A 23,666-nucleotide genomic window follows, 5' to 3' on the forward strand; every position below is an offset into this window, starting at 1 on the left:
ATTCCACTGGACTCATACACTTCACTAGAGGTATGTTTACAATGATGTCTCTCATTGGAGGAAATTCCGTTACTAGAATTAGTATTGGTGGAGAGAAAAAACTTTTATAAATTGGCAAAAATGGCAGAAATTCCACTTGAAGAATTATGAACTCTATATCACAGTGGCAGGAGAGTCAAACCATGGCATCTTTTATGCCATTAGCACAGTGGAGGTGCAGTTTCTCACACTGGGATTAACATAATTGACTCTGGGCAAACTGTAAATAAGGTCTATAGTATAAACACTTGTATAGTGGTTTTAGAGACTACTTTCTACTTTTACCAAAAAAGAAATTGCCTTTGCTATCTGAAACGGATAAAACATTTTTTTCATGCTCCTAGTGAAATCTATGTGGGAATTTGGACATTTTAAGGGCCAATGGTAAGCAGTTCTCAAGCTGAAGTAGAGATGTAGAAAATACTACTTTTGCTGTGGTGGGATGTGTAGTGACAAACAGGGTAAAATAATCTCATGGCACTTTTCCGTGAATCTGAAATGCTGAGCCTGAGCAGTTGTGGATATGCCAAATGCTGATAACACACTGCAGTTAAAGGACATGTCTGGGAAGTAGGGTTCTGCACCCCTCTGCAGTTAAGAGTGGCACCAGCATCTGCCACACTTCCTTAGGAATTGTGTAAGGCCTACAGGAGGGTGGACTGAGACTCCACCAAAACTAAGGTTGGAGCACCTCTCCTTGTTCCACAATGTGGTGCAGAACCTCGGTACAAGCTGTCAAGGGGAGGGATCGTTATAGTAATGCAGTGTTCACATTGACATTGTGCAAAGCCATCATATGTGTTTCAACAATGTAGGTCGAGCCTAAATTTGGAGGGCTCTATAGATTTCATAAATATTTAGCAGAATGTTGTGAGTGTTGGCCGAAATGTATTCCCATATAAAAGATGGGCCTCTTCAGGAAATTATTGACACGAGATATTATACTTGTCAATTCTGCATCTTCTGTTGTTGTTATTTTCTTGAAAGGTATGATTTATTAGAACATTGGAAAGCTAGGAGCTCAATAAGTGCCACAGGGCTAGTATGGCTGGTATACGCCATCCGCTTAAACATTCTGTTTTTTCTGTTTCTCACTTTTTAATTTAGAACATTCTATCCTCAGTGGTTGGAATGTTCTAATAGCCTTATAGCTCTGGTGCTTTGAGTTATACCAGTTCTTACAGTCCCTCTCCCTTGTTATGGGCCCAAACCGCCTTTGGCAGGGGTTTATAAGGGAATGTGGTAGTTTACAAGATTGTTTTCATGTGAAATATTAATGCTGTTAACACTAACTTCTGTGAGATGCCACACTTATCCTTTTCTTTTTTTTGGAGGTGGGAGGAAATGCTTTGCTTTAGCAGCGTTCTCCATGACCCTAGTGCCAATCAGAATACTGAATTAGATGATGGTACTATGCAGCCAGAAAAGTACCTTGTCACACAGCAATCACTGTCATATCCTACTACCAAAGAGGTAGTAGGAAATAAAATAAGACCACGCAACAAAACAGATACAAAAATAGTTTGTGCCTACCGCTACCAAATCACACACTACATGAGATGCATTTGTTACTCTGCTCAACCAGACCCAGCTTCGGCTATTTAAGATTTTTTTTAAACCCTCATTTGATGTACTACTTTTCTGGATTCTTATACTGAGAAGCCATTTCCAGCAAACCACTCCAACTCTCACTCACAAAATAGAGTTGGGAACGTAGTTGTAATAAGCGGTATTTTAAGAGCAAGTTTGCTGCAGCAGGATGGCTGCTTGCGTGTCTCGATGAGCACAATGTTTTGGTTATAGAACTGATAAGTGGAGATTGGAAATTCTATCAAATGTTCCAAATTTCAAAATTGTGTGTATTATTTGATGCAGCGACTGGGTGAGAGGTAATCTATGTCCACTGTGTCTTCCCAATGTAACTGAACATGTAAAATGGCAAGATACTGACAAACAAAGAGTAGGAGAAGGTATGTGTGAGTACCAACCCACATAGTTACACTAAAGAGCTTCAGGTTTTTCTGGATTAACCTACTTGTCTTTTCAGAAGTACAATCATTTAACCTACCTATTTCAAAATGAACTGCCTTTTCTTTACTGACTACTCATGATAAGTCTCTCCACTTCCTCCCCTGTCGCCAGCCTACCCTGTCACCGATCTAACAATGCTCCATCCCTTTATTTTCTTTTGTTTCAGGTGCAGTAAAACTAGTTTTCTTTTGTTTCAGGTGCATTGAAATCAGAGTCTCTTCTGGTAATTATAGAGCTTCATACATAAATAAATAACACAGACTATGAATTTAAAAAAAATTACTGAGTTGCAGTAGATTTTGTGGTGGATCCAAGAATTTGGCTTGAAGAAAACATTGTGGCTCTCATGTAAGGTAAGAGTTCAGTGTAATTTCACTAATCAAATGACAAAAGCCTAACATATAAGGGATAAATACCCCCTGGTGTAAATTATATGGATATTGCAAGTCACTGAGAAGTTCCATAACCATATAGAGGAAGGAGGCCGAAGTAACTAGCAATATCCTTATCACGTACTGCAGGGGGTACTTTATCCCATATAACACATGGTTACACCATCACCTTTACCACAAATCACTTACAACCTTGGTGAGTAGCTCTTCCATATGAAAGAGCAAGCATGTTTGCAAGCATGAAGAATACAAATAAAACCTCTAGTGCAAAATTAAACACATCAAAAACCTAGTTAGTTAATTGTTGCAAACGGATATTCGAAACAACTGAACAGAAGCCAGTTTAATTATTTTTTTTTCTAAACTGTGATAGCTCGGAATGTGTAGAAACATGCAGAAAGATTCTAGCTTTTCTCTAATTATCTCAGGCGTGCAAGCAATAAACATGTTCTTTCTGCTTGTCATTGTAAGCTAAAAAAAATAAAGCAGAAGAAAGAAAAGCAAAATTCCTTTCTAGTTGCTTTAAATAGCTGCTTCAGTTATGCTCACCAGACCTGCCTTACAGCCTATGCTGCTGGCATTCTGACTGTAATACCTTATAACAGTCGAGCTCTGAAGTTTTTTCTTTGTACTCGGCGACTGGGTGTGTCATAGGTTGCCAATTATAAAGAAATGATATACTGGTGTTCATAATGGGATTACCGAATCCTATGCATTATTTACAGAATTATAGATCAGTCCTTTAACTTGATGGGCATCCTTTGACACAACTTAGGAGGACAGCACAGCTTGATTTGTTGGCAATCACTGCTGAACCCATTACAATGTAGAGTTAAAAGCGGTCCCCAAATTTAGAGGATTCTGAAATCTTGAACAGAACATTCTCAGTCTACTCTCCATCCCTTCCTCTTGATTCTGCACTAATCACACACTGTGGAATGAAGTGACGGAGTGAACAGGGTAGAATTTGTATACGAATGGATAACATAAATTGAACTTAACAAATAATACCCCAGTCCTCAACTACATGTGTCATTCTCTTAGGGGCACATGTACAAGCCCCTATCGCCACCGTAGCGTCACTATTTTTTAAGCTCCGGGGGCCTAGCTCCATTTCCCATAGTTACAAGGTGCCGCTAAGCCACTTAATGTGGCTTAACGCCACCTTGTAAATATGCCCCTTTAGGCTGCAGTCCTCTGCGGCAAAGGGCTGTGCACTAGGTGTTGCTGTGGACATTCCAGGGCAACATCCATTGCTGAGGCAGCGGCAAAAACAGAACCACTCTAACGCCATGGCTTACCAGGCGTTACAATGGCGATAAGAGGAGAAATTATGAATTTCCCCTCGTTTTTTGCTCTTTCGATATGAGCTGCATCCTTCATCACACATCAAAAGATCAAATCGCCATGAATTATTGTCATTGTGCAGGATGGTGTCCCTTACTGCACATAAACAATCGCCCCTGCAGCGCAGGCACCTTTGCTACATTGTGGCGGCTGGGTGCCTGCGCTGGTGCTAGGCAGGTTATTTGCACCATCGCTAAGGGAAACTCAGGGGTGTGTCGTATTCTTGTGTATACGACTTTCCCTCAGTTTTAAAAATGTCAGAGCACGGCGCTGGAGAATTTGGCGCAGCACCGCGCTTTGACATTTTTGTAAATATGCCCTTAGTCTCTTCTGATTCTCTTGAGTTCAGATATGACGCTACCAGGCTACATACGTGATAATGGCAACTCAGATGAGCTCCATCAGACCTGAGCCGAGAAGGATACAATCTCTGTGATGTCTATGGACCAAGACAGTAGTATTGAAATACTTTGTAAGGCTGGGCACTGAAGAGAGAATGACCAATCAGTGTGCATCTTTTGTATATTTAGAGAAGTAAGTAAATATATATATAAGTAGAAAAGCTGGGTGTGTTGACAATTACTGATATTGGTCCCTATCGATGGTGCAGACAGGGCCATCATTCCCCAGCCATTCAGCAAACCTAAAAATATCTTCCATGTTGTGAATTAAGGCAGGTGCTTCCTGCTGACACCAGCCGCACAGAAAGCATCATAGTGGTGAACCGTACACTCTGTGGATTTAGGGAGGGAAAGGGAGTTTAGGCAATCGTTATGTTGGAAAACCACTTTGTTTGGATGCAGGCCATACAATCATCTCTGTGTCTGTTTTTTTTCGTATTCCCCAAATCATGTTTTAGTTTTCTTGCTTTTATTCCATATTATGTGTCCAGAGTCTAGCTTTCTTGTCCATTTTCTTTGCCCTCCTAAGTTCTCCCAGTGCCCTACCACATACTATGCCTGGAGCTGAGACTTCAGTTGTGATACAACAGCTCATGAGTGTGCTCCTTTGGCGCCGAGGCACTCCAGAGTGGTCTGGGACACAGTTTCAGTAGCAGGGACAGCATGCTTCTTGACATGCGAGGTAGGCTAGCCTTACAACCATTGTGCTAAAGGTGGAGAGCAGCTTTAGCTCCAAACCTGTGATTGTCAAAGTGTGACACCTTCATTTTTATCTGCTACCTTTGCCATGCTTGTCCATAACTTGATAACCCTTTATCCCAGTCTCCCAGACAATATTAATGACTAATGCCTCCTTAAAACTGAACCTAAACCTGACGTATGCAAAGTTTGAAGAGCAGAATGATTTTCCCAAAAAATTGCAGGGAGTAGGAGAGGGAGTGAGTGCTCCTGTAGATGCATCAAAAAATGCATTGGAAATCAGGTACTGTGTATCATGCATTCATGATATATACACATCACAAGCGATAACTATACCATGAATATTGCAAATTGCTAATAAAGAAAACTGGTCCTGCAACTAGCTCTATACATGAACAAAAGAAACAGTCATGAACAGTATCAAGCCTCAAGCCCCTTAAAGTGGATTTACACCGCATGTGAAGCTCTCTAAATGACTCAAGAAGAGTCCGCTTAACACGACTATTGCAAGAAAATTCCTAATAGGTAAGAATATTTAGATCCTTGAGAACTGTGGCACTAAACAGATTTTTGAGTGAGAACTGCCAATCAGATAGTATTTACAAGTGGTGTGCTTAAGTTGGCCATTCATTTAGGTGGCTTTTTCAAGTAAGTTTTGAGGTGAATAAAGTATCAGAAATTAAAATACCCGATCAATGATGGTGACTCCTGTGGCAACCCAAATATTGAAAATGTGACTAAATGCTCAGTTGAAAGATGCCTTCCAATGTGGTTATTCATTTAACACAATTAAGATATTACAACGCAATTATAACAACACCAACTATAGGAGAAAAACATAAACTTTACCTGAGACATTGAGCATGTCATCGATCCTTCCAGTGATCCAGAAATATCCATCCTTGTCCCTTTTGCATCCTGAGTGTTAAACAGAATAAAATGTAAATGTTACCAAATGGACCAGAAATCAAAACTTTGTCAACATCAGTAATGTTGCAATCACCCATTGCATACCTACCTTCATGGACACCACGGCTAAAACTACATTAAAGTAGCATCAGAACTGCCATGATGTAAACCTGTTCTGCTCAAGGAAGCAGTACCTAGAACAGGCTAATCCTCCTTCATGTAACAGGTAATCACACATTGTAGTAGATGTATCTGTTGCGTTTAAATGTATTAGCAAGATGATTAGATACGTAACTTGTAGCCTAGCACCTGCTGCTGGATTATGACACAGTGAGCCAGATGTACAACCCGTTTTTGCAAGCGCAAACGGGTTTGCGAACCCGTTTGCACATGCAAAAACATATTGTGCCATATACATAGCCTATTTGGCAAGTCGCAATATTTTTGCGACTCGCTAAATAGGTTTTGTGACTCGCTATTTGGAAGGGCACTCCCTGCCAAATAGCGAGTCTCAAAACAATGTACTAATGTTTTGCGACCGCAATTGCGATCACAAAACACTCGCAACTACCACCTACTTCAAGTAGGTGGAAATGCATTTGCAAAGGGAAAGGGTTCCCCCAAGGGACCCCTTCCTCTTTGCAAATGCAGGCGAAATCATTTTTTAAGGGGGAAAACATTTCATATTTTTTTTTTGTAAATGCATACCGTTTTCCGTTAAGGAAAACTGGATGCATTTAGAAAAAAAAGCTGCTTTATTAAAAAGCAGTCCCGGACATGGTGGTCTGCTGAGCCCAGAAGGCCACAATCCCTGAGAGGACTGTCATTCCCAATGGGCTCGCACATTGCGAGAGGCCCAATAATATTACTGAGCCTCGCAATTTGCAACCCCAATGGGAATCGCAAAACAGTGTAAACACACTGTTGTACATTTCATTTAGTGACTAGCAATGTGTCGCAAATTGCGAGGCGCTAAGTAAAAGGGTCGTACATCTGGCCCAGTATGGATAATATTAAGGGGTGTGGAATACTGTACTGGCAGTTGCTAACTAGATCTTGCCAGGGCTGGTCGTACGTCTTAACTGCAACTTAATTAAAATATAATTAGGTTAATTGATGCAGTGTGAGCTTTCAAATGTCGATGAAGATGGGATACACCCCTTCCAGGACCAACCCTAATTGATGTTTGAATGACTGGAAGCTGTATCGTGAAGCTGCAAGCTGGAGCGTTTTAAGTAACGTTATTGTGGAAACGGGCGATTTTGCGGCGTTAACGTCTGGCAAGTATCTCAGCAGATGACTTGTGTAAAAGAAAAGAATGTGGAGAGAGCATGTGTCTTTATTTTAAGGCGAGTTTAAGAGCGGTGTGTGGGGTTTGCGAGCACAGAAGACGCAGCTGAAACAGCGCCTGAGGGCCGCGTACAGTGCGATACACTTACACTGAAGCAGAGCATGATAGGCCAAGAACAGAGGGACGCGTGGAGGCAAAGAAAGGTGTCTGGAGCACGCTGCGCGTAAGCATCAAGACGCGTGAGGCAGCCAGCGCAGGAGGCACGCAACCTTGTTTGTGAGGTAACGGTGACCACACACCACAAGGAAAATACGGCATGTCCAGAGGGAGCGTATCAGCAGTATGGTGACTCGCACACCTTGGGGAGTCAATTTTTGTGGTAATAGTGTCACGCTCACCACTAAAGAGGTGCAGTATGTCCAGGCAGCGTGTTTTTTTTAATTACTGTGACATGCACACCTTGAGAAGCAGTATACCAGCAAGATAGTGGCATAAGTAAAAGTGACTACGAGATAGTTTAAAAATTTTTTTTATCTTTAAGGATAGCACAAAAGGCCTTAAAAATGACAGTGGCAGCGTGGTGTAGTGTGGCCATGCTGTTCATGTTGTAACTGGGAAGTGCCTGAGTGGTATAGTTAGGATGTCTTGTCACTTGGGGCACATGATTCTGTTGCAAAAAGAACAATTGATAGATAGAATGCAGACCAATTTCATACATTCACCCCAGTACAGAGATCAGGGCCTAAATCCATCGTTTTTTTGCTCACCATGCCATTCCAGTTTGGACCCAGCCATATGCAAATCAGTCTTGACCCTGTGCCCAATGGGAACAGTCCAGCCCGAACTGCCAGGCCAGGTCCACCCTGGACTGGAAACAAGCATCCTAGGACATGTTTCGGGCTTTCAGCCCTCATCAGCCAGAATAGCTTGACTCCAGTGGCATTGAGAGCACGGGACCGCACGGCACAGCATTCCGTCCATTATTTGTTTGCTGTAACACTTTTTGCCCTAAGTGGGAGGGGTATGCCCAGACGTGGGTCCCTTGCTCACTGTGCCACTGGATTCAAGCTAGCCTGGCTGAAGAAGGGTGACATACCCTGAAACCAGTCCCATGATCCTTTTTTCCGGTCCAGGGAGGACCTGGCCTGTTCCCATGGGGCACTGGGTCAAGACTGATTTGCATATGGCTGGGTCCAAACTGGGTTGGCGTAGTGGGCAAAAGAACGATGGATTTAACCCAGAACTTTTGACTGGGGGAAAATGTTTGCATTGTCAGCATTACGTCCATCATTTGTTTGCTGTAACACATTTGATTCTGTTGGCCAATAAGAGGGGGAGGTATTTTGGGGGCCTATCAGAGTGGGGCATTTACCATTAAACACTAGACTGATAACCTGCGAGAGAGAACATGAATTCAGCGTACATTTTTAACAAGACAACGGTGGCTATATTTGTTGTTTTAATTGATTTGGTTCCCTGTGACAACGGTGACTACAGTTGTATTAGCTGGTTGTATTTGCACAGTCATAATTTGTACTTGTGAGGTTTAAAGTGTTATTCGTGCATTCTAATGCATCTCCACCTGCTTTCCTAGCTGCCCCAGCATGTCCGATTTTGCAGTGGGAAGATTGGCGGGAAGCTTTTGAAATGTATTTAGAGGCTTTAGGCGGTGCCATTTTCCTTGCTAAGTGGAAATTGGCACTGCTAAAGTATAGTTTGGGAGTAGAAGGAAGGTGTTAAAAACGCTGCCATGTGTTAATAACAATGTAGAAGGTGATGGAGAATCCGATGAGGAAGGTGAGGACAATGAAAGTGATGTATATACTATGGCAATGGAAGCGCTGAAAGTGCATTATGGGAAGAAAGTCAGTGTGGTTGTAGAGAATTTGTTGACCACTATTGAAAGATCCTTCATTAGGAAAAGCCATTGTTGTAGAAAAACGCATAGAGGATACACCTCGTTATGTTAAGCATCTGGAAAAGGAAGGGGCAGAGGAAGCTACTGTTCAAGTAGTGAATACATTCGATAAGTATAAAAAAGGGAAAAGTAAGTTGAGTAAGATCATTGATGTAAAAAAAAACATGTTATAGATGTAGATTCTAAAACACATGGCATCATCAGGTTATTGTCCAGCTTTAAATGCTAAGTGTTTCAGATGTAATTGTATCAGACATCTTTGTACTGTGTGTAACCAAAAGAAAATTGAATATAGAAAAAGTGTAAATTTTGTACAACTTGAACAGAATACAGGTTAAGATGGTGTAAGTACGTCAAATGAAGATATTAAAGTGCTGATGTTTTGTGATATATTGAAAGAATCACAGAATGAAAAGGTAGAAGTACAACAGAGCAAAAGTAGGGTAAATATGTTAGAGAATAAACAATATTGTCCTGCTGCATTACATGTATGGTAACTTTAAATGGTGTCATGGTGCAAATGTGGGAGGAGTCATGTTCACTGTATACGTTAATTGATCAAGAAATTTTGTTTTTGAGATACATCTTAAGCCTAATCTTTAAATGTAAAAGTAAGTGTGGAGATTTTCATCTTTTTCGTATTTTTCAATTTATAAAAAATTCCCAGACGTTGGTTTGGGAAGCTGTGCAAGACACAGGCTTGCAGGTACACAATTGGCAATGTCCTTTCATGTCACGTCATGTATTCTCCCTGTGCTGAAATCTACATAGAGGGACTGGCATCCGCTGTATAACTCCCCCATTTTTTATCCTATCTTTTTTTCTCCACATGGAAAACATATGGTTAAACAGTCACGGAATCTAGGGTTCATTCGTTTCCATCCTTTCAATCATTTCCAGGAAATGGGTTGGATCAGAGTTTGTGAAAGCCCGCAAACGTATATGTTTGTATGCACTCACAAATTTACAAGGCAAGCCATGCATTGTAGCGCTTACATCCAATCCCTTCTGTGGGATTTACTACAGCGGATTTCTCCAGACACAGGCTGGAGATATGTGCAAAAGTAAATACATTTATACCCGTGAGGCAGGGATAATTAGATATTTTTAACTATCAACGTATGTGTATGGCCGAAAATTCCTTTGGTAATTGGGGCTAATTAGTAATGCGTTTAAGAAACAAGAAAACATCTTACCATCGCCTGCCACATAAAAGCCGGGAAACTTTTTGAAGTAGGTACTCTCGAAGCGTTCGTGGTTGCCATAAATAGTGCGCATCATGGCAGGCCAAGGCTTCTTGAATACCTGTTAAATAATTCAGAAGACACAATCTGTGACTGGACACCAAAAAACAAATAGTCACCTGCGATTCATGTCCAAAAGGTGGCCCCAGTAGACTCCAATAAGAAAATTTTCAAATTCTAGAAATAAACTTAAAGGGCCTCATTGTGAGTGCCCTGGGAATGTGTCCGATGATATCCTCAGTGCAGCGACTCCCATGAATACCAATAATAGGAGTACCTATAAGTCTGGGGTTGAGTAGATTACTGGCCGTTTGCAAGTTGGACCCTAAAAGTACCCTTAAAATGAAGAATTACCGGGGGAATCCGTACTTCCGGTCCAGATCCCACAAGTTATTCCTCATATCCTCACAATGTAATCACTCGGAGACTTCAGCACTCTAAGCAACTGGAGTCTCTGCCCCAGATCTTGTAACTCTGATGGGGCTAGTAGCTCCTGTTACTGTCCTCAACAAAATTAAAAGCTCACTTGGAATGAAGGACAAAGAGTTAGCAGCAAGGGCAGGGGAGACAGACACTCCTGCCAATGACATGTCAGGCAGCGGTATCACAAACTGGTGCCTTTAAATAGCTTGGCTAGATAGCAGAGTATAAGGTCAAAGACAAGCATTTAAAGTCAAAACAAAAATCCAGTTTTAATTTCTATTGAGCTAGGCACATCTCTTTAAAAGGTGGTCCTAATGCTTCCAATAAAACACTGTAATAGACTATCATACATAATCTCTTCCTCAGGCATCATACACTGGTCAGCGTGCTCTGGATGGATGAAAATGTCTGTCAAAGGAGAGAGAAGTAATGGGAGAAGGGCAGTTTGAACAGGAACTGCTTACCAAATAGCCTTCCGCCTCTCCTTGCAGCTCCTCCCCGTGTTCATTCAGTATCGCAGGAAGTACTCCAAAAAACGGAAAGGTCTGAAACATGCAAGAAAAATATATGAAATATTCTGGGGGGGAAATGACTCACTAAAGGGGAACACTTATCAGTGTAAGATACTGATACAATGTATACTCTCCACTTCTCACATAAACATTCTATAACATAAATTAAAGAGAAAGTTGGTGCTTCATTTTTCTAGCAATTTCTTTTCTAAACCGAATTTACCAAATGAGGTCTTTAGGATTAAACTTTCAACAGAGCTGCACCTTACAGGCTGAACAGTTTAAGAAAGAGAGGCGACACGGCAAAGTGACAGAATTTTTAGTTTTCCTGAATTCGTTTAATTATATTTTTTGATTGATTTTTTTCAGTGACAAATCAATTTGCCGAGTTGCACCTTTTCTTTTAATTTCTGTATTTTTTTTTATTTTAGTGACCTTACATTAAGAATGAGTCACTCCCAAGCCTCTTACAGCGTTTACCACAGTGCAATATTCATTAGCGGGACATTCTGTTCAAAGGTGGGGCATCTAGATTACAGCTACTGCTAAGAAGTACAAACCATCTGAGCTTAATGCAGAGTATTTTGGGAGATCAACTTTTCACTTAAGTGCACGAATGTCAGCGTTCAGATATGCTCATTCACAGGATAAGGAATGCAGGGATTTACACAAGTAGATTTATAACTTAGTATGGCAGAAGATTTTCTGTACTTTCAAATTAAGTGGCATGCATTGAAAAGAGGGTTTGGCAGGTGGAAGTGCGAAATGCATGGAGCACCCAGACCCAAATGTTTACTCGGAAACATGGGGGTAAAATCACTGCAAAATGCAGGAGTAAATGAGCTACCAGAATTCATTACACACTTGTAGATAAATTAAATGAACTCTTTAAGCGTAGTCTCGCGTTGTGCTTTTTGCACAAACAGACCTTTTTTGGGGATAAATGGATGTAGATTAAATGGTTGAATACACATTCATATTTAATTACAGGAACAGAAATTGCCACCAGTTTTGATGAATTAATTTTCTTAAAACTCCAGATTAAAACTGATGATACTGTCCATGAGTAAAGAAGCCTGGAATTACGTGCAGGTACATCCTGTATTCGCACGCGCAGTCTCAGTTGATCCTTTTTGAAGACGCTATTTATGTAAATAATTGCAATATATGTATGAAACAAATATGAGTAGAGACAAATCAATATATATATACTTATATATCTATATTATATAGATATAGATATGTAATCCAATTGTGCTGATCGCTGTCACCCAATCCTCTTGAACGGTTGAGCTCGAGGTGGGGCAGGGAACCCCTTACAAAATCCAAATACTGTGTAAATCTTCGGTTGCAGAAAATACTCCCAAACCTGAAGAAACGACACACCGAGGATCTCATGCTTATTCAAGCGTGTTTATTGATTTAGTGCAACAACCCTACACAACCCGTTTCGGAGCTCTCGGCTCCATGATCTGTATTGCACCTCTAAAGACTGAAAAATTATTTTATCACAATAGACTGGTTTTGTTTCACAACTACCACTTAATATATTGTTGGTCTCAAAGATACAGAGGCTACCTGCCATAGAAAAATATTGCCCCCTCTTAATCTCATAAAACCAGGAGAAAACTCTTCCTTCCATGGTTATCAGAGAAAAAAAAATCAGTAGTCTCAATACAGAGCGCAGTGGTGCAGGTCTTACCTCTAATCTAGTAAGGGGAGCTAAAATTCAGCCTGTTTACAGAAACCTGAACAGCTGGCAACCTTCAGATGGTATCCAAACAGAAACCCCAACAGTTATACAGAGATGTTAAGAGTGCCCCAAATATTTTGCTTCCAGTATGCACCTACTTACAGCAGATCCTGGTTTCAGTGGTGTAGCAGCCGGCAGTGGTGTGAGTACGTGACCACCCTACAAATAAAAAATTAACAGTTTGTTAAACAGAAAACCATGCTACCATTCTCTCCTATGCATGACCAGATTGTCTAAAGCAAAGGGCTCATTTCAAGGAAAACCAAGGACTGCCCCTGTTTAAACAAATGTACAAATGTTTATTGAATTTAATGAAACAAGAGGCTATAATTCCTAAAAACATTTTTTAAACCAAGTTCTTTCAGCTCAAACTAATTCTGGCCTCCCATTAAACATAGTAGCATAACTGTGGAGCAGAAGCCTCACACTTTTCCTAGTACGCAGAAGAGCTGTTGTTTAGTCACTCTAAATTCAACACAATGTCCAGGACCCTTAGCTCTCGCCATTAAGGGGCCCAGAATCCTTTCAATTTCTGGCTCCTCACTACTTCCCTTCCTGCACTCTTCTCATCGTTCCTTCCTGATAAGCCCATAAAAATTTCAAATAAAGGAGCAAAATAGAAGATCATAAGGTTGTAACCTACTCTTGAGAACAATTTGAGCGTCCACTGGAGGTCCCGAAACCGCAGGCATCTATTCAAGAAAAACATGAAAATCTGCCTGCTCACTCAGGGCTTTGACTGCTTGCTTCTTTGATTCAACAACTTCTCACCCTTCACACAAAAAACACTATAGGCCATTGCCCTTGCTGCAAACTAGTACCATCATCCCACAACAAATGTCCAGCCCCAAAACCTGATGTCTTCAGATATCAAGCTGTAACCACCATGTTAACAAATGTCTACACCTTGAAGGCATGGTTCAGTGTTTCGAGCAGGATCAAGACTTCAATGTTACACCAGTAAAGGCTTAGTTTAACTATGTGAATATATTTATATTTCATCACTTTCCCTTGCAGTGAATTACTAAACGCCCAAAGCATCTTGGATTTACACCATAAGTTGTATACCGTATTTACAACTACTCCTGGTGCGTCTTCAAGATGCAACTGAGCACATATTTGTGCATTTCATTTCCACACCACCATCTAAAAATGTCCAAAACAACTCCAGAATGTTCCATCCTAGTACTTTTTGAACACAATATACAATGGTTGTTGCAATCGTGAGATACCCTGAGAACTACTTACTTTACTCATGGTCAAGTTTTGGGAATCGACGATTATGTGTTTCTTTTTTATAATAACTAACTTATCACAGTCCCTGCTCCTGTTTAATAAGTATCATTTAAACACTAGCCATCACAAAAGATGTTGTTTTTTCTAATTTTCTTATTCCACGACAGCACCATTTGCAAAACATAGGCAAAATATTTCTTCCCTTTTAGATCATTTTTTACCTTTTTTAGAATTGTCAAAGAATTCCATGAGTGATCCTAGAAGAATACTAGGTTCACAATTTTCCAGGAGTACTCATATGATTAAAATGTACACATGAAGAACTGTGTGCAGGTGAATATTTCCAAATGTGCACCCTTTTACGCAAAAGTACATTAGCTGATTAAACCCGTCTTTTATTTCTATGCAGGGAAAATTCTTTTCTCCATGGAGAAACCACTTCTTCTAAACTAAACATTTCATTCAGGGGTGTTCTCTCTCGACAGACATCCTAGAAACAAACCCACTCATGCCTTGTTTAGGAGAAAACTCACAAGTATTTCCAAAGTGTGAAAGCGAAGGGTATATATTACATGTTTGTGGATGTTTACCTTTGCTGGCAGGACATCTGTGACCTACTGCAAGACCTACATTTGCCAATGTGGAGATGCTACCCAATTGATGCAATGTCTCTCTTCACAAATTTTACAAGGGTACATTTTAACCAATACTGTTTCTGTGAATTAGGGTTGTAACTCTACCCTCACTAATACCCTTAATAGCAAACCTAAATTGGATTTAGATGGCCAAATGGATTTGAAAATCAAGTTCATTAAAGTCTCATCAAGTTCTGGACAGTGATTATGGAGTAAACGACTGATGATTTAAAATAGTGGTAAGATTTTTTTTAAACTGAAAAAACGAGAATGTGACCTTGTGAAATGTGACTGGTGCACATGTAATGTGCTCTAATACCTTTGGGTTGAGTGAGCTCTATATAAAACTTCAACACCAAAAAAGATAACAATCATTCAAAGTAGTTTTTTTTTTTCAAAACAAATTTTATTAGTTTTATTTCGGGTGTTGAAGCATAGCAAAAAAAAACGGCACCACTCCCTGAACACCAGAGAAATAGTGTGCAAACAGTAATCATCAACATCAAGCTATGCAAGCAGTATTCAATAGGTCCACCCATCCCTAAACTCCCTTTCCCCTCAAACCCCCATCCTAAGAGTCTCCCGCCCGGATCCCACCCCTAACCCCTCACAGTGTCAGCGTGGTCCAATAGTTAATTCAATGCAGTAGCAAAGTTCGTGCGTGAGTCCGTTCACCCCAGATCCACAAGCGGGTGTCCATCATCACTATCCTGACTTGTCGGCGGTTCCAGCCACAACCCTCTATATTCCGCCCATCTCTTCCAGATTTTAAAATGCTTTTGGGGGCAACCCCTGGCTACAAACACCGGACGCTCCAGCCCCATACAGAAGTCTAATCCCCTTTTCCATACCCCTAACAGGGGAGATCTTGTGTCCTTCCAGGCGCGGGCGATATCACGTTTGGCCACTGTAAGGCCTAAAAGCAGTAAGTGTCGCTTATAAATGTTACCCCCCACTTGTTCCATAACATGTAAAAGGCCCAATTGCGGTGTGCGGGGAAGGTCCCACCCCAACACTTCAGACAGACAGTCCCAGACACCAGACCAGAACCTCGCCAGTTTAACACACTCCCACACCGTATGTACGAAGGTTCCAATCGCACTGCCACACCGCAAGCAATCAGGGGAGGCTATCAGGCCCGCCCTCCATAACCTCTCTCTAGTATAATAGGCCCTGTGCAAGTATTTGAACTGGATAAAGCGCAGGCGAACCGCTATCGCTGCCCCCCTCGGGGCTTCCAGGGCTTCCCTCCAGTCCTCTTCCTCCAGGTCTCCTATGTCCCCCTCCCAAGCAGATCGCAGAGTGTCTAGAGAAGAGGAGCAATGCGTAATTAACGTTTGGTATATGCTGGAGATTTTCTTCGTGCCCAACTCACCCATGAAGACCTTGGCCTCCAGCGGGCTGAATTCGGGCAGTGAGTCGAGACCGACCAGGGAGGGAGACAGGGCGTGTCGGAGTTGTAGATATCGAAAAAACTGTGTTGGGGGCATATCATATTCCTCTTGCAGGGCTTGGAACGTCTTAAGAACCGTGCCTTTCATTACATGACCCAGGGCCGATATACCTATTGCGTCCCAGCCACTAAAACCCTTCAGGGATGTCAACGCCGGCAGTCGCCCATTGTGCCAGAGGGGAGTTTCCCCCGTCAATTTGTTCCACCAGCCCATGCGGTGCAGCGCGCTGCGCCACACCCGAAAGACCACTTGTGTGACCACCGGAAGCTTCTTCCGTGTCGCCACTGAATACAAGATGGTGTGTAGCGTGTCTGGGTCCATCAAGAATCGCTCAAGGGCATAGGCCGGATCACTCCGATCCCCATACCACCATTCGTTTAGTATCAATAGGTGGGATGCCTGGTAATAAGACAAAATGTCCGATGTGGCCAGCCCCCCGCAGTAAGTGGAAAGAAAACAGGTGCGAAGTGCCACTCTCGCCACCCCACCCGCCCAAAGGAACTGGCCGAGCGCCGAGTTCACTTGGCGAAACCATGCCAGTGGTATAGGGTACGGATGATTCTGCAACTGGTACAGTAGGCGCGGGAGAGCCACCATCTTAAATATGGCTGAGCGGCCGTAGATATTCAAGGGCATTCTGGACCACGTCATCATGTCCGAACGTACACGATCCCACACAGGCAGTACATTACGAGCCCATGAGACCCCCGGGATGTCCGTCAGGAATATCCCCAGGTATTTAATTCCTCCAGTAGCTCTCTGCAACCTCTCCGCCCAGGGCCCCAGACCCACACAGTCTCCCAGCGTCCACAGCGTAGACTTCCGCGGGTTCAGGCAGAGGCCCGACACCTCACCAAAGACACGCATAATTTCCAGGACTCTCGGCCCGGACCTATTTAAGTCTGTAAGAAAGAACAGGACGTCGTCGGCGTAAAGTGCTATTCTGTCAGACGGACCCGCCACCCATTCCACACCTCTCAGTTGCGCGTCCACACGCACCCAGGCCGCAGGCGGTTCCATCGCCAGGGCGAAGAGGTAAGGCGAGAGGGGGCAGCCCTGGCGTGTGCCCCGGCCTATAGGGAACGGGCTGGACACCGCCCCAGCCACTCTCACGGACGCCGTCAAGTCTGTATATAACAGTTGTATGTAGGAAAGAAACCGGGGTCCCAAGTTCAGGCGAGACAGGAGGGCACGAAGGTAGACCCAACTTAGGGAGTCAAACGCCCTGTCGATGTCTGCTAGCAGAAGCGCCGCCGGGAACCCGGCCGCTCGAGCCGCCTCCACCACCACCTGGGCCCGTCTGATATTGTGACGCGTCGCCCTGCCGGGCATGAATCCGGCCTGGTCCGGGTGGACCAGGTCTGCTATGTACGGGAGCAAACGATTAGCCAAGGCCTTTGCCAGAAGTTTCGCCTCCACATTCAGGAGCGAGATCGGCCTATAAGACTCATGTTGTGTAGGAGACCTTCCAGGTTTACAGAACACAACAACTTCAGCATGTCGCCAATCTGCCGGAAGGCGACCGCTATCCTTGGCCGCTTCTAACGCTTGCCTATAGTATGTTCCCAGCTGGAGATGAAACGTCTTCATGAACTCGCAGGGAAAGCCGTTGGGCCCAGGGGCCCTGCCGGTATTCAGTTCTCCCAGCGCCGTGCCCAGCTCCTCTGCCGATAGGGGAAGGTCGAGCTTGGTTCGCCCCTCATCCGACAGCGCCCGCGGTGGGAGATCTGCCAGGAATTTGTCAACGTCCTCCGCTGAGATAGATTCCCGAGGAGTATATTGGGACTCGTAATAGCGCGCGAAACTAGCCGCAATAGCAGACGGGGCCGTCACCGCTTCACCCGCCTCATCACAGAGGCCTGGCAGGGAGTGTGCCTGGAACGCAGTTTGGCAGAGCCCATAGAGCATAGCGCTGGATTTGTCCCCCCACTGATAGATCCTACTTTGTGTAGCCAACCAGAGTTGGCGAGCCTCATCCATCAACAAGGAGGTGTACGACTGTTGCTGCAGGAGCAGCTGTCCCACAGCAGCGGCATCATTCCCAATCGTACACATCTCCTCCAGTTCTCGGACCCTATCCGCTGCGTCAGTGATTGCCTCCCTACGGGCCACTCGGGCCGCGGCACACCAGGCAATGTCCACCCCTCGAAGCACAGGTTTTAAGGCTTCCCAGAGGGTCACCGCATCCGTTTATTCAAAGTAGTTTTAATTTGGCAGTACAATCGTATAGACCAAGCATTCACCTAAATGCTGAAGTAGTGTTACTTCACGTACTAGGAAAGCCCAAATGATTGTAGGCCTCTGACTGAGAGGTATGGGTTGCCATTGAGATAATTAGTTTTAAGTCTTGAGACTGCTGAGGATAACAGGCCTCTTGAGCTCTGAGGAAAGGGTGAGCGCCTGATCGTTAATACTGAGTGAAACTCTGCAGCCACAGAGCAACTGAGTGAACTTGCTTAGCAGAAGGCCCACTCCAGCACTTACGTGTAGTGGTTGTACAGACGGTAATGAATGTTATGTCAAGTCAAGTCAAGTTATTTATATAGCGCGCTACATACCCAGAGGGTCTCAAGGCGCTTGAGGAAGGGTGGGGAGTTACTTGTCGAATATCCAAGTTTTAAGTTGCTTTCTGAATGCTAGGTGGTTCTGAGTGAGGCGAAGGTGAATGGGGAGTGAGTTCCAGGTTTTAGCTGCCAGGTAGGAGAAGGATCTACCTCCCATGGTGGTTTTGTTGATGCGGGGAATGGCAGCGAGGGCTTGGTTGGAGGAGCGTAGCTGGCGGGAGGGGGTGTAGAAGGAAAGTCGTGTGTTGAGGCATTCGGGTCCGAGTTCGTAAAGTGCTTTGTGTGCGTGGGTTAAGAGGCGGAATGTTATTCTCTTATTGACGGGGAGCCAGTGGAGGTTTTTCAGGTGACTAGAAATGTGGTCTTTACGCGGGATGTCTAGTATGAGTCTGGCTGAAGCGTTCTGGATGCGTTGGAGTTTTTTCTGAAGTTTTGCGGTGGTACCGGCGTATAGGGTGTTACCGTAGTCCAGGCGGCTCGTGACCAGTGCGTGGGTGACCGTTTTTCTGGTTTCGGTGGGGATCCAGCTAAATGTTTTTTTGAGCATGCGAAGAATGTTGAAGCACGATGATGATACGGCGTTGACTTGTCTGTTCATCGAGAGTGAGGAGTCCAGGATGATGCCCAGGTTCCGTGCGTGGTCCGTCGGGGTGGGTGCTTTTCCAAGGGCCTCTGGCCACCAAGAGTCATCCCAGGCGGAAGGGGAGGTGCCTAAGATAAGGACTTCTGTTTTGTCTGAGTTCAGTTTCAGACGGCTGTGTTTCATCCACTCGGCTACTTCTTTCATTCCTTCATGTAGGTTGGTTTTGGCGGTGTTCGGGTCTTTGGTGAGTGAGAGGATCAGTTGAGTGTCATCAGCGTAGGAGATGATGTTGAGGTTATGTTGGCGTGCGATGGTCGCGGGGGGGCTCATGTATACGTTGAAGAGAGTGGGGCTGAGTGAAGATCCTTGTGGCACGCCGCAAATGACTTCAGTGGCTTCTGACTTGAATGGTGGAAGGCGGACTCTCTGAGTTCTTCCGGTAAGGAACGAGGTGATCCAATCCAGTGCTTTTCCTTGGATTCCAATGTTTCTGAGGCGTTGTAGGAGGGTGTTATGACAGACTGTGTCGAAGGCTGCGGAGAGGTCAAGGAGGATGAGGGCGACTGTGTCTCCATTGTCCAGTAGGGTTCGAATGTCGTCTGTTGCTGCGATGAGTGCGGTCTCAGTGCTGTGTTTTGCTCGGAAGCCGGACTGTGAGGGGTCGATGGATTTGTTGGTTTCGAGGAAGGCGGCGAGCTGGCTGTTGACGGCTTTCTCGATGACTTTGGCCGGGAATGGTAGGAGCGAGATGGGGCGGTAGTTTTTGAGTTCGGTGGGGTCAGCTGTGGGTTTTTTCAGAAGGGCGCTGAGTTCGGCGTGTTTCCAGCTTTCCGGGAAGGTGGCAGAGTTGAGGGAGCAGTTGATGTCGTCTCGGAGGTGTGGTGCTATGATGGAGTCAGCTTTGTTGAAGATATGGTGAGGGCATGGGTCTGTGGGGGATCCTGAGTGAATGGAGGTCATCAGGCGAATGGTGTCCTCAGTGGAGATTGGGTTCCAATCAGTAAGGATGTTCTGATTGGGGGGTGAGGGTACGGCAGAAGGTTGGGTGGGTTGGTCTCCGTGTTGGTTGTCGAAGCTGTTGTGGATGTCTGCGATTTTGTTGTGGAAGAACGAGGCAAGAGAGTCGCAGAGGGTTTGAGAGGGAGTGATGTCGTTGGAGTTGGCTGAGGGGTTGGTAAATTCTTTGACGATGTTGAATAATTCCTTGCTGTTGTGGGCGTTGTTGTCTAGACGTTCTTTAAGTGCAGCTTTCTTGGCAGTCCGGATCAGTTGGTGGTGTGTGCGGGTGGCGTTTTTGAGGGCGTCCTAGGTGCTGGTGTTTGGGTCTTTTTTCCAGGCCTTCACAAGGGAGCGACAGAGTTTCTTGGATGTCTTAAGATCACCGTTGAACCAGGGAGCGTTTTTGCTGCCTAGTTTGATTTGACGTTTTTTCAAAGGTGCTAGGTTGTCGGCGCTATTCGTTAGCCATTGAGTGAGGTTAGTGGCTGCTTCGTTGGCGTTCGAAGAGTGGGCCGGGGGATTTTGAAGAAGCGATGAGGAGATCTGGTCGATGGTGATTTTGTTCCAGTTTCTTCGCAAAGTGGGTTGAGGAAGGTTGTGGGTTGTGGTCTTTTTGTATACAAAGTGAACACAGCTGTGGTCCCTCCAATGGAGAACTGTGGTGTGACTGAAGGAGATATGTTTGCTGGAGGTGAAGATGGGGTCGAGTGTGTGGCCTGCGTAGTGAGTGGGGGTGTTAACAAGTTGTTTGAGTCCGAGGTTGGCCAGATTGTCCAGAAGGGTGGTGGCGTTGTTGTCGTTGCTCTTTTCCAGGTGAAAATTGAGGTCTCCCAGTAGTATGTAGTCCTCGGAGGGGACTGTGCACGGGGTCCTGGTGGCCTGTAGAGAAGGGTGCCTCGGAGTGTGGTCTTGGGGTCGGTGTGGATCTGGAAGTGAAGATGTTCGGCGCTAGAGAGGTTGGCGTCCTCAATAAAACACAATGCAAGACATGTAAAGATATTGCAACCCAGAAGGAGCTATTCAGGGAATCTTTAGGAAGTTAAGAATGACTGAGAGGCTAAAACGTGCAGAACTACGTAGAAATCAAATTAATTATCTGGTGCTATGTAACCAAACTTGGACAACATCTACCAACGTATTTCTGGTATCCCCCCTTTCAATCGCAAGGCGTGAAAGCCAATATTGTACTTTTTAAGACAGAGAATCTATGATTCATCCGAGACTTTTCTTATCCTTTTTCTATTTCTAGAAGATAACAACAAGATCAGAGGTGTTATGATTTTATAAAAAGGGAAGGCTGAGGTCAGGACATTCCCCGCCTCTTGCACTGTTGGAGGGTTATGTAAAGGTGGGCACCACTGAAATCTCCAAAATAAACTTTTTGTAGGCAGGACAGTCAAAAACAGATCCAGTAGTTTTCAAAAGCTCAAGACAACACATACATTTATAACACCTCACAAAAGCCACAAGCTTTCTTTTCTGAATTCTGTTATTGGAACTGTGTGGATTTTTCATCTATCTCCCGAACGGTTTAGATTAAGTATTTATAAACAAGAAAGTACATGTCTGTGTAGTTTGTACATGATGTTAAAATAAGAATGTGAGTCAATTTTTTTCAACTGCACTCTAAAGAAAAACAATCAGAAGAACGTATCCAAGAGATGTAGAATTTGTTCTAATGGAGAGTAAATTACACAGGTGTAGTGAAATTGTGTTGATGTTTCCGTCTCTATATAGTGCATGAGACAATCCTCAGGACTATTTGCATTTCTGAAATCCGAGGTCCCCTATAATGTTTCATCCCACATGCAGCGAGCGAAATGAACCAGATTTGATTAATTTGCCCTATTTAAATATGCCAACAATGGCAGAGTCCTAAGCTGTATTTTGACCACGCACCAGCTCTAGTATGCTGTGGAAGAACTTGCACCAGTAGCCAGCCGTGAATCAAACACACCAGCTCTCCATCCTCAGACCTGCAGCTCTTCTTCCTAAAGGTTGAAAGATGGCACCATAGTCTTGATTCCACCACAATCCTTATTCAGGTACCACCACACACTTGCTACCCTTTTATCTTCCATTTGCAGGTTCTTTTTCAGTCCTTCTTTCTCCCTGTTTTGCAATCTTTCTCGTACTATTTCCTTACCCCTTTTCTGCCTTTCTCTTGCTTTCTCTGAGTCAAAGTCTGATGATGAAAGATAAGTCCCAGTCCTCAAAATATGAGTGATGGTGACCTCCCCCTGCAACCACACTGGAAATGGGAGTCGTGAAGTGTGGGTCTTGACTTTGACTCTCCCTGCGTTGATTAGTTTTCAAAAAGAAGCAGCCGGCGATATAACTACAATCAGCATTTATGAAATAAATGAAAATAAGTACACATGGTTACCAGAGCTAAGCTGACATTACTTAGTTATACAAAGAGTGTGGTGATTAAATCATGAGTAGGTGATCTTTTTGTTTAGCAAAGGGTTAATAAGATCTTCAACTGTGATTAAAAGGGGCGGGTGAGCATGGGTTGAGTGGGGAGCAGGGCCCGACTGTGCACTGAAACCAGGCCCTGGCAAACTGCTCGGCCGGGCCCCCTGGGTGTGAAAGGGGGCTGCGGCCGAGCCGTTTGCTCGAGCCGGTTTTCGCCGATTTTGTTACAGGGGGCCGATATTGCAGGCCCCCTGTAACAAAAACGGCCCCCCAGAGGACCAAAACCAGCCCCCACCCTAGCGACCCGCCGGGGAAACGCCCGGTGCCCGCTACGGGCAGTCCGGCCCTGGTGGGGAGCACATGCTGCACCAGACTATGCCTGACTGGCACAGTTTCTCTCTCTCTGCATAAGCAAGTCTGTTGAATGAGACCAGATTGGGGAGAGGAGTTGGCCTAACGGCCAGGGCGGTCGACCTTGAATCTGGTGAACTGGGTTTGAGTCTCGGCAAAGATGCTGAACATCCTGTGATTCTGGGCAAATCACTTAATCTCCCCGTGCCTAACAAAAATTAATGTGTCTTCATGTAACGCAACTGGTGCTATGTAAAGCGCTCTGATACCCGATGCCTTCGGGTATAAGTTTGCGCTATATAAAACACCGTAAAATAAAAAATAAAAAGATAAAGGGGGAGACACGACGACATGCACTCACTGGCAGACCCACACTGAGGTCCATCACAAAAGTTCTGTCCAGCAGCAGCACCTGGCAACAGAGGGCCAATTGGTTGTCCCTGGGGGCGGGGATGCGTACAATGGCA

General features: G+C 44.3%; 1 protein-coding gene across 1 annotated transcript in view; it reads right to left on the reverse strand.

Annotated features, from left to right (window-relative positions):
* ACSS2 (acyl-CoA synthetase short chain family member 2) overlaps positions 1-23,666 on the reverse strand; it is a 181,375-nt gene that overhangs the window by 5,047 nt on the left and 152,662 nt on the right. The window contains exons 12-15 of the mRNA XM_078686275.1: positions 13,062-13,118; positions 11,159-11,239; positions 10,224-10,332; positions 5,759-5,827 (exon numbers count right to left, since the gene is read on the reverse strand). Of these exons, the coding sequence (XP_078542401.1) occupies positions 5,759-5,827; positions 10,224-10,332; positions 11,159-11,239; positions 13,062-13,118 (316 nt within the window). The remainder of the gene's footprint in view (positions 1-5,758; positions 5,828-10,223; positions 10,333-11,158; positions 11,240-13,061; positions 13,119-23,666) is intronic.

The sequence above is a fragment of the Lissotriton helveticus genome, chromosome 4_1, assembly GCF_964261635.1.
Source record: "Lissotriton helveticus chromosome 4_1, aLisHel1.1, whole genome shotgun sequence".
Classification (NCBI taxonomy): Eukaryota; Metazoa; Chordata; class Amphibia; order Caudata; family Salamandridae; genus Lissotriton; species Lissotriton helveticus.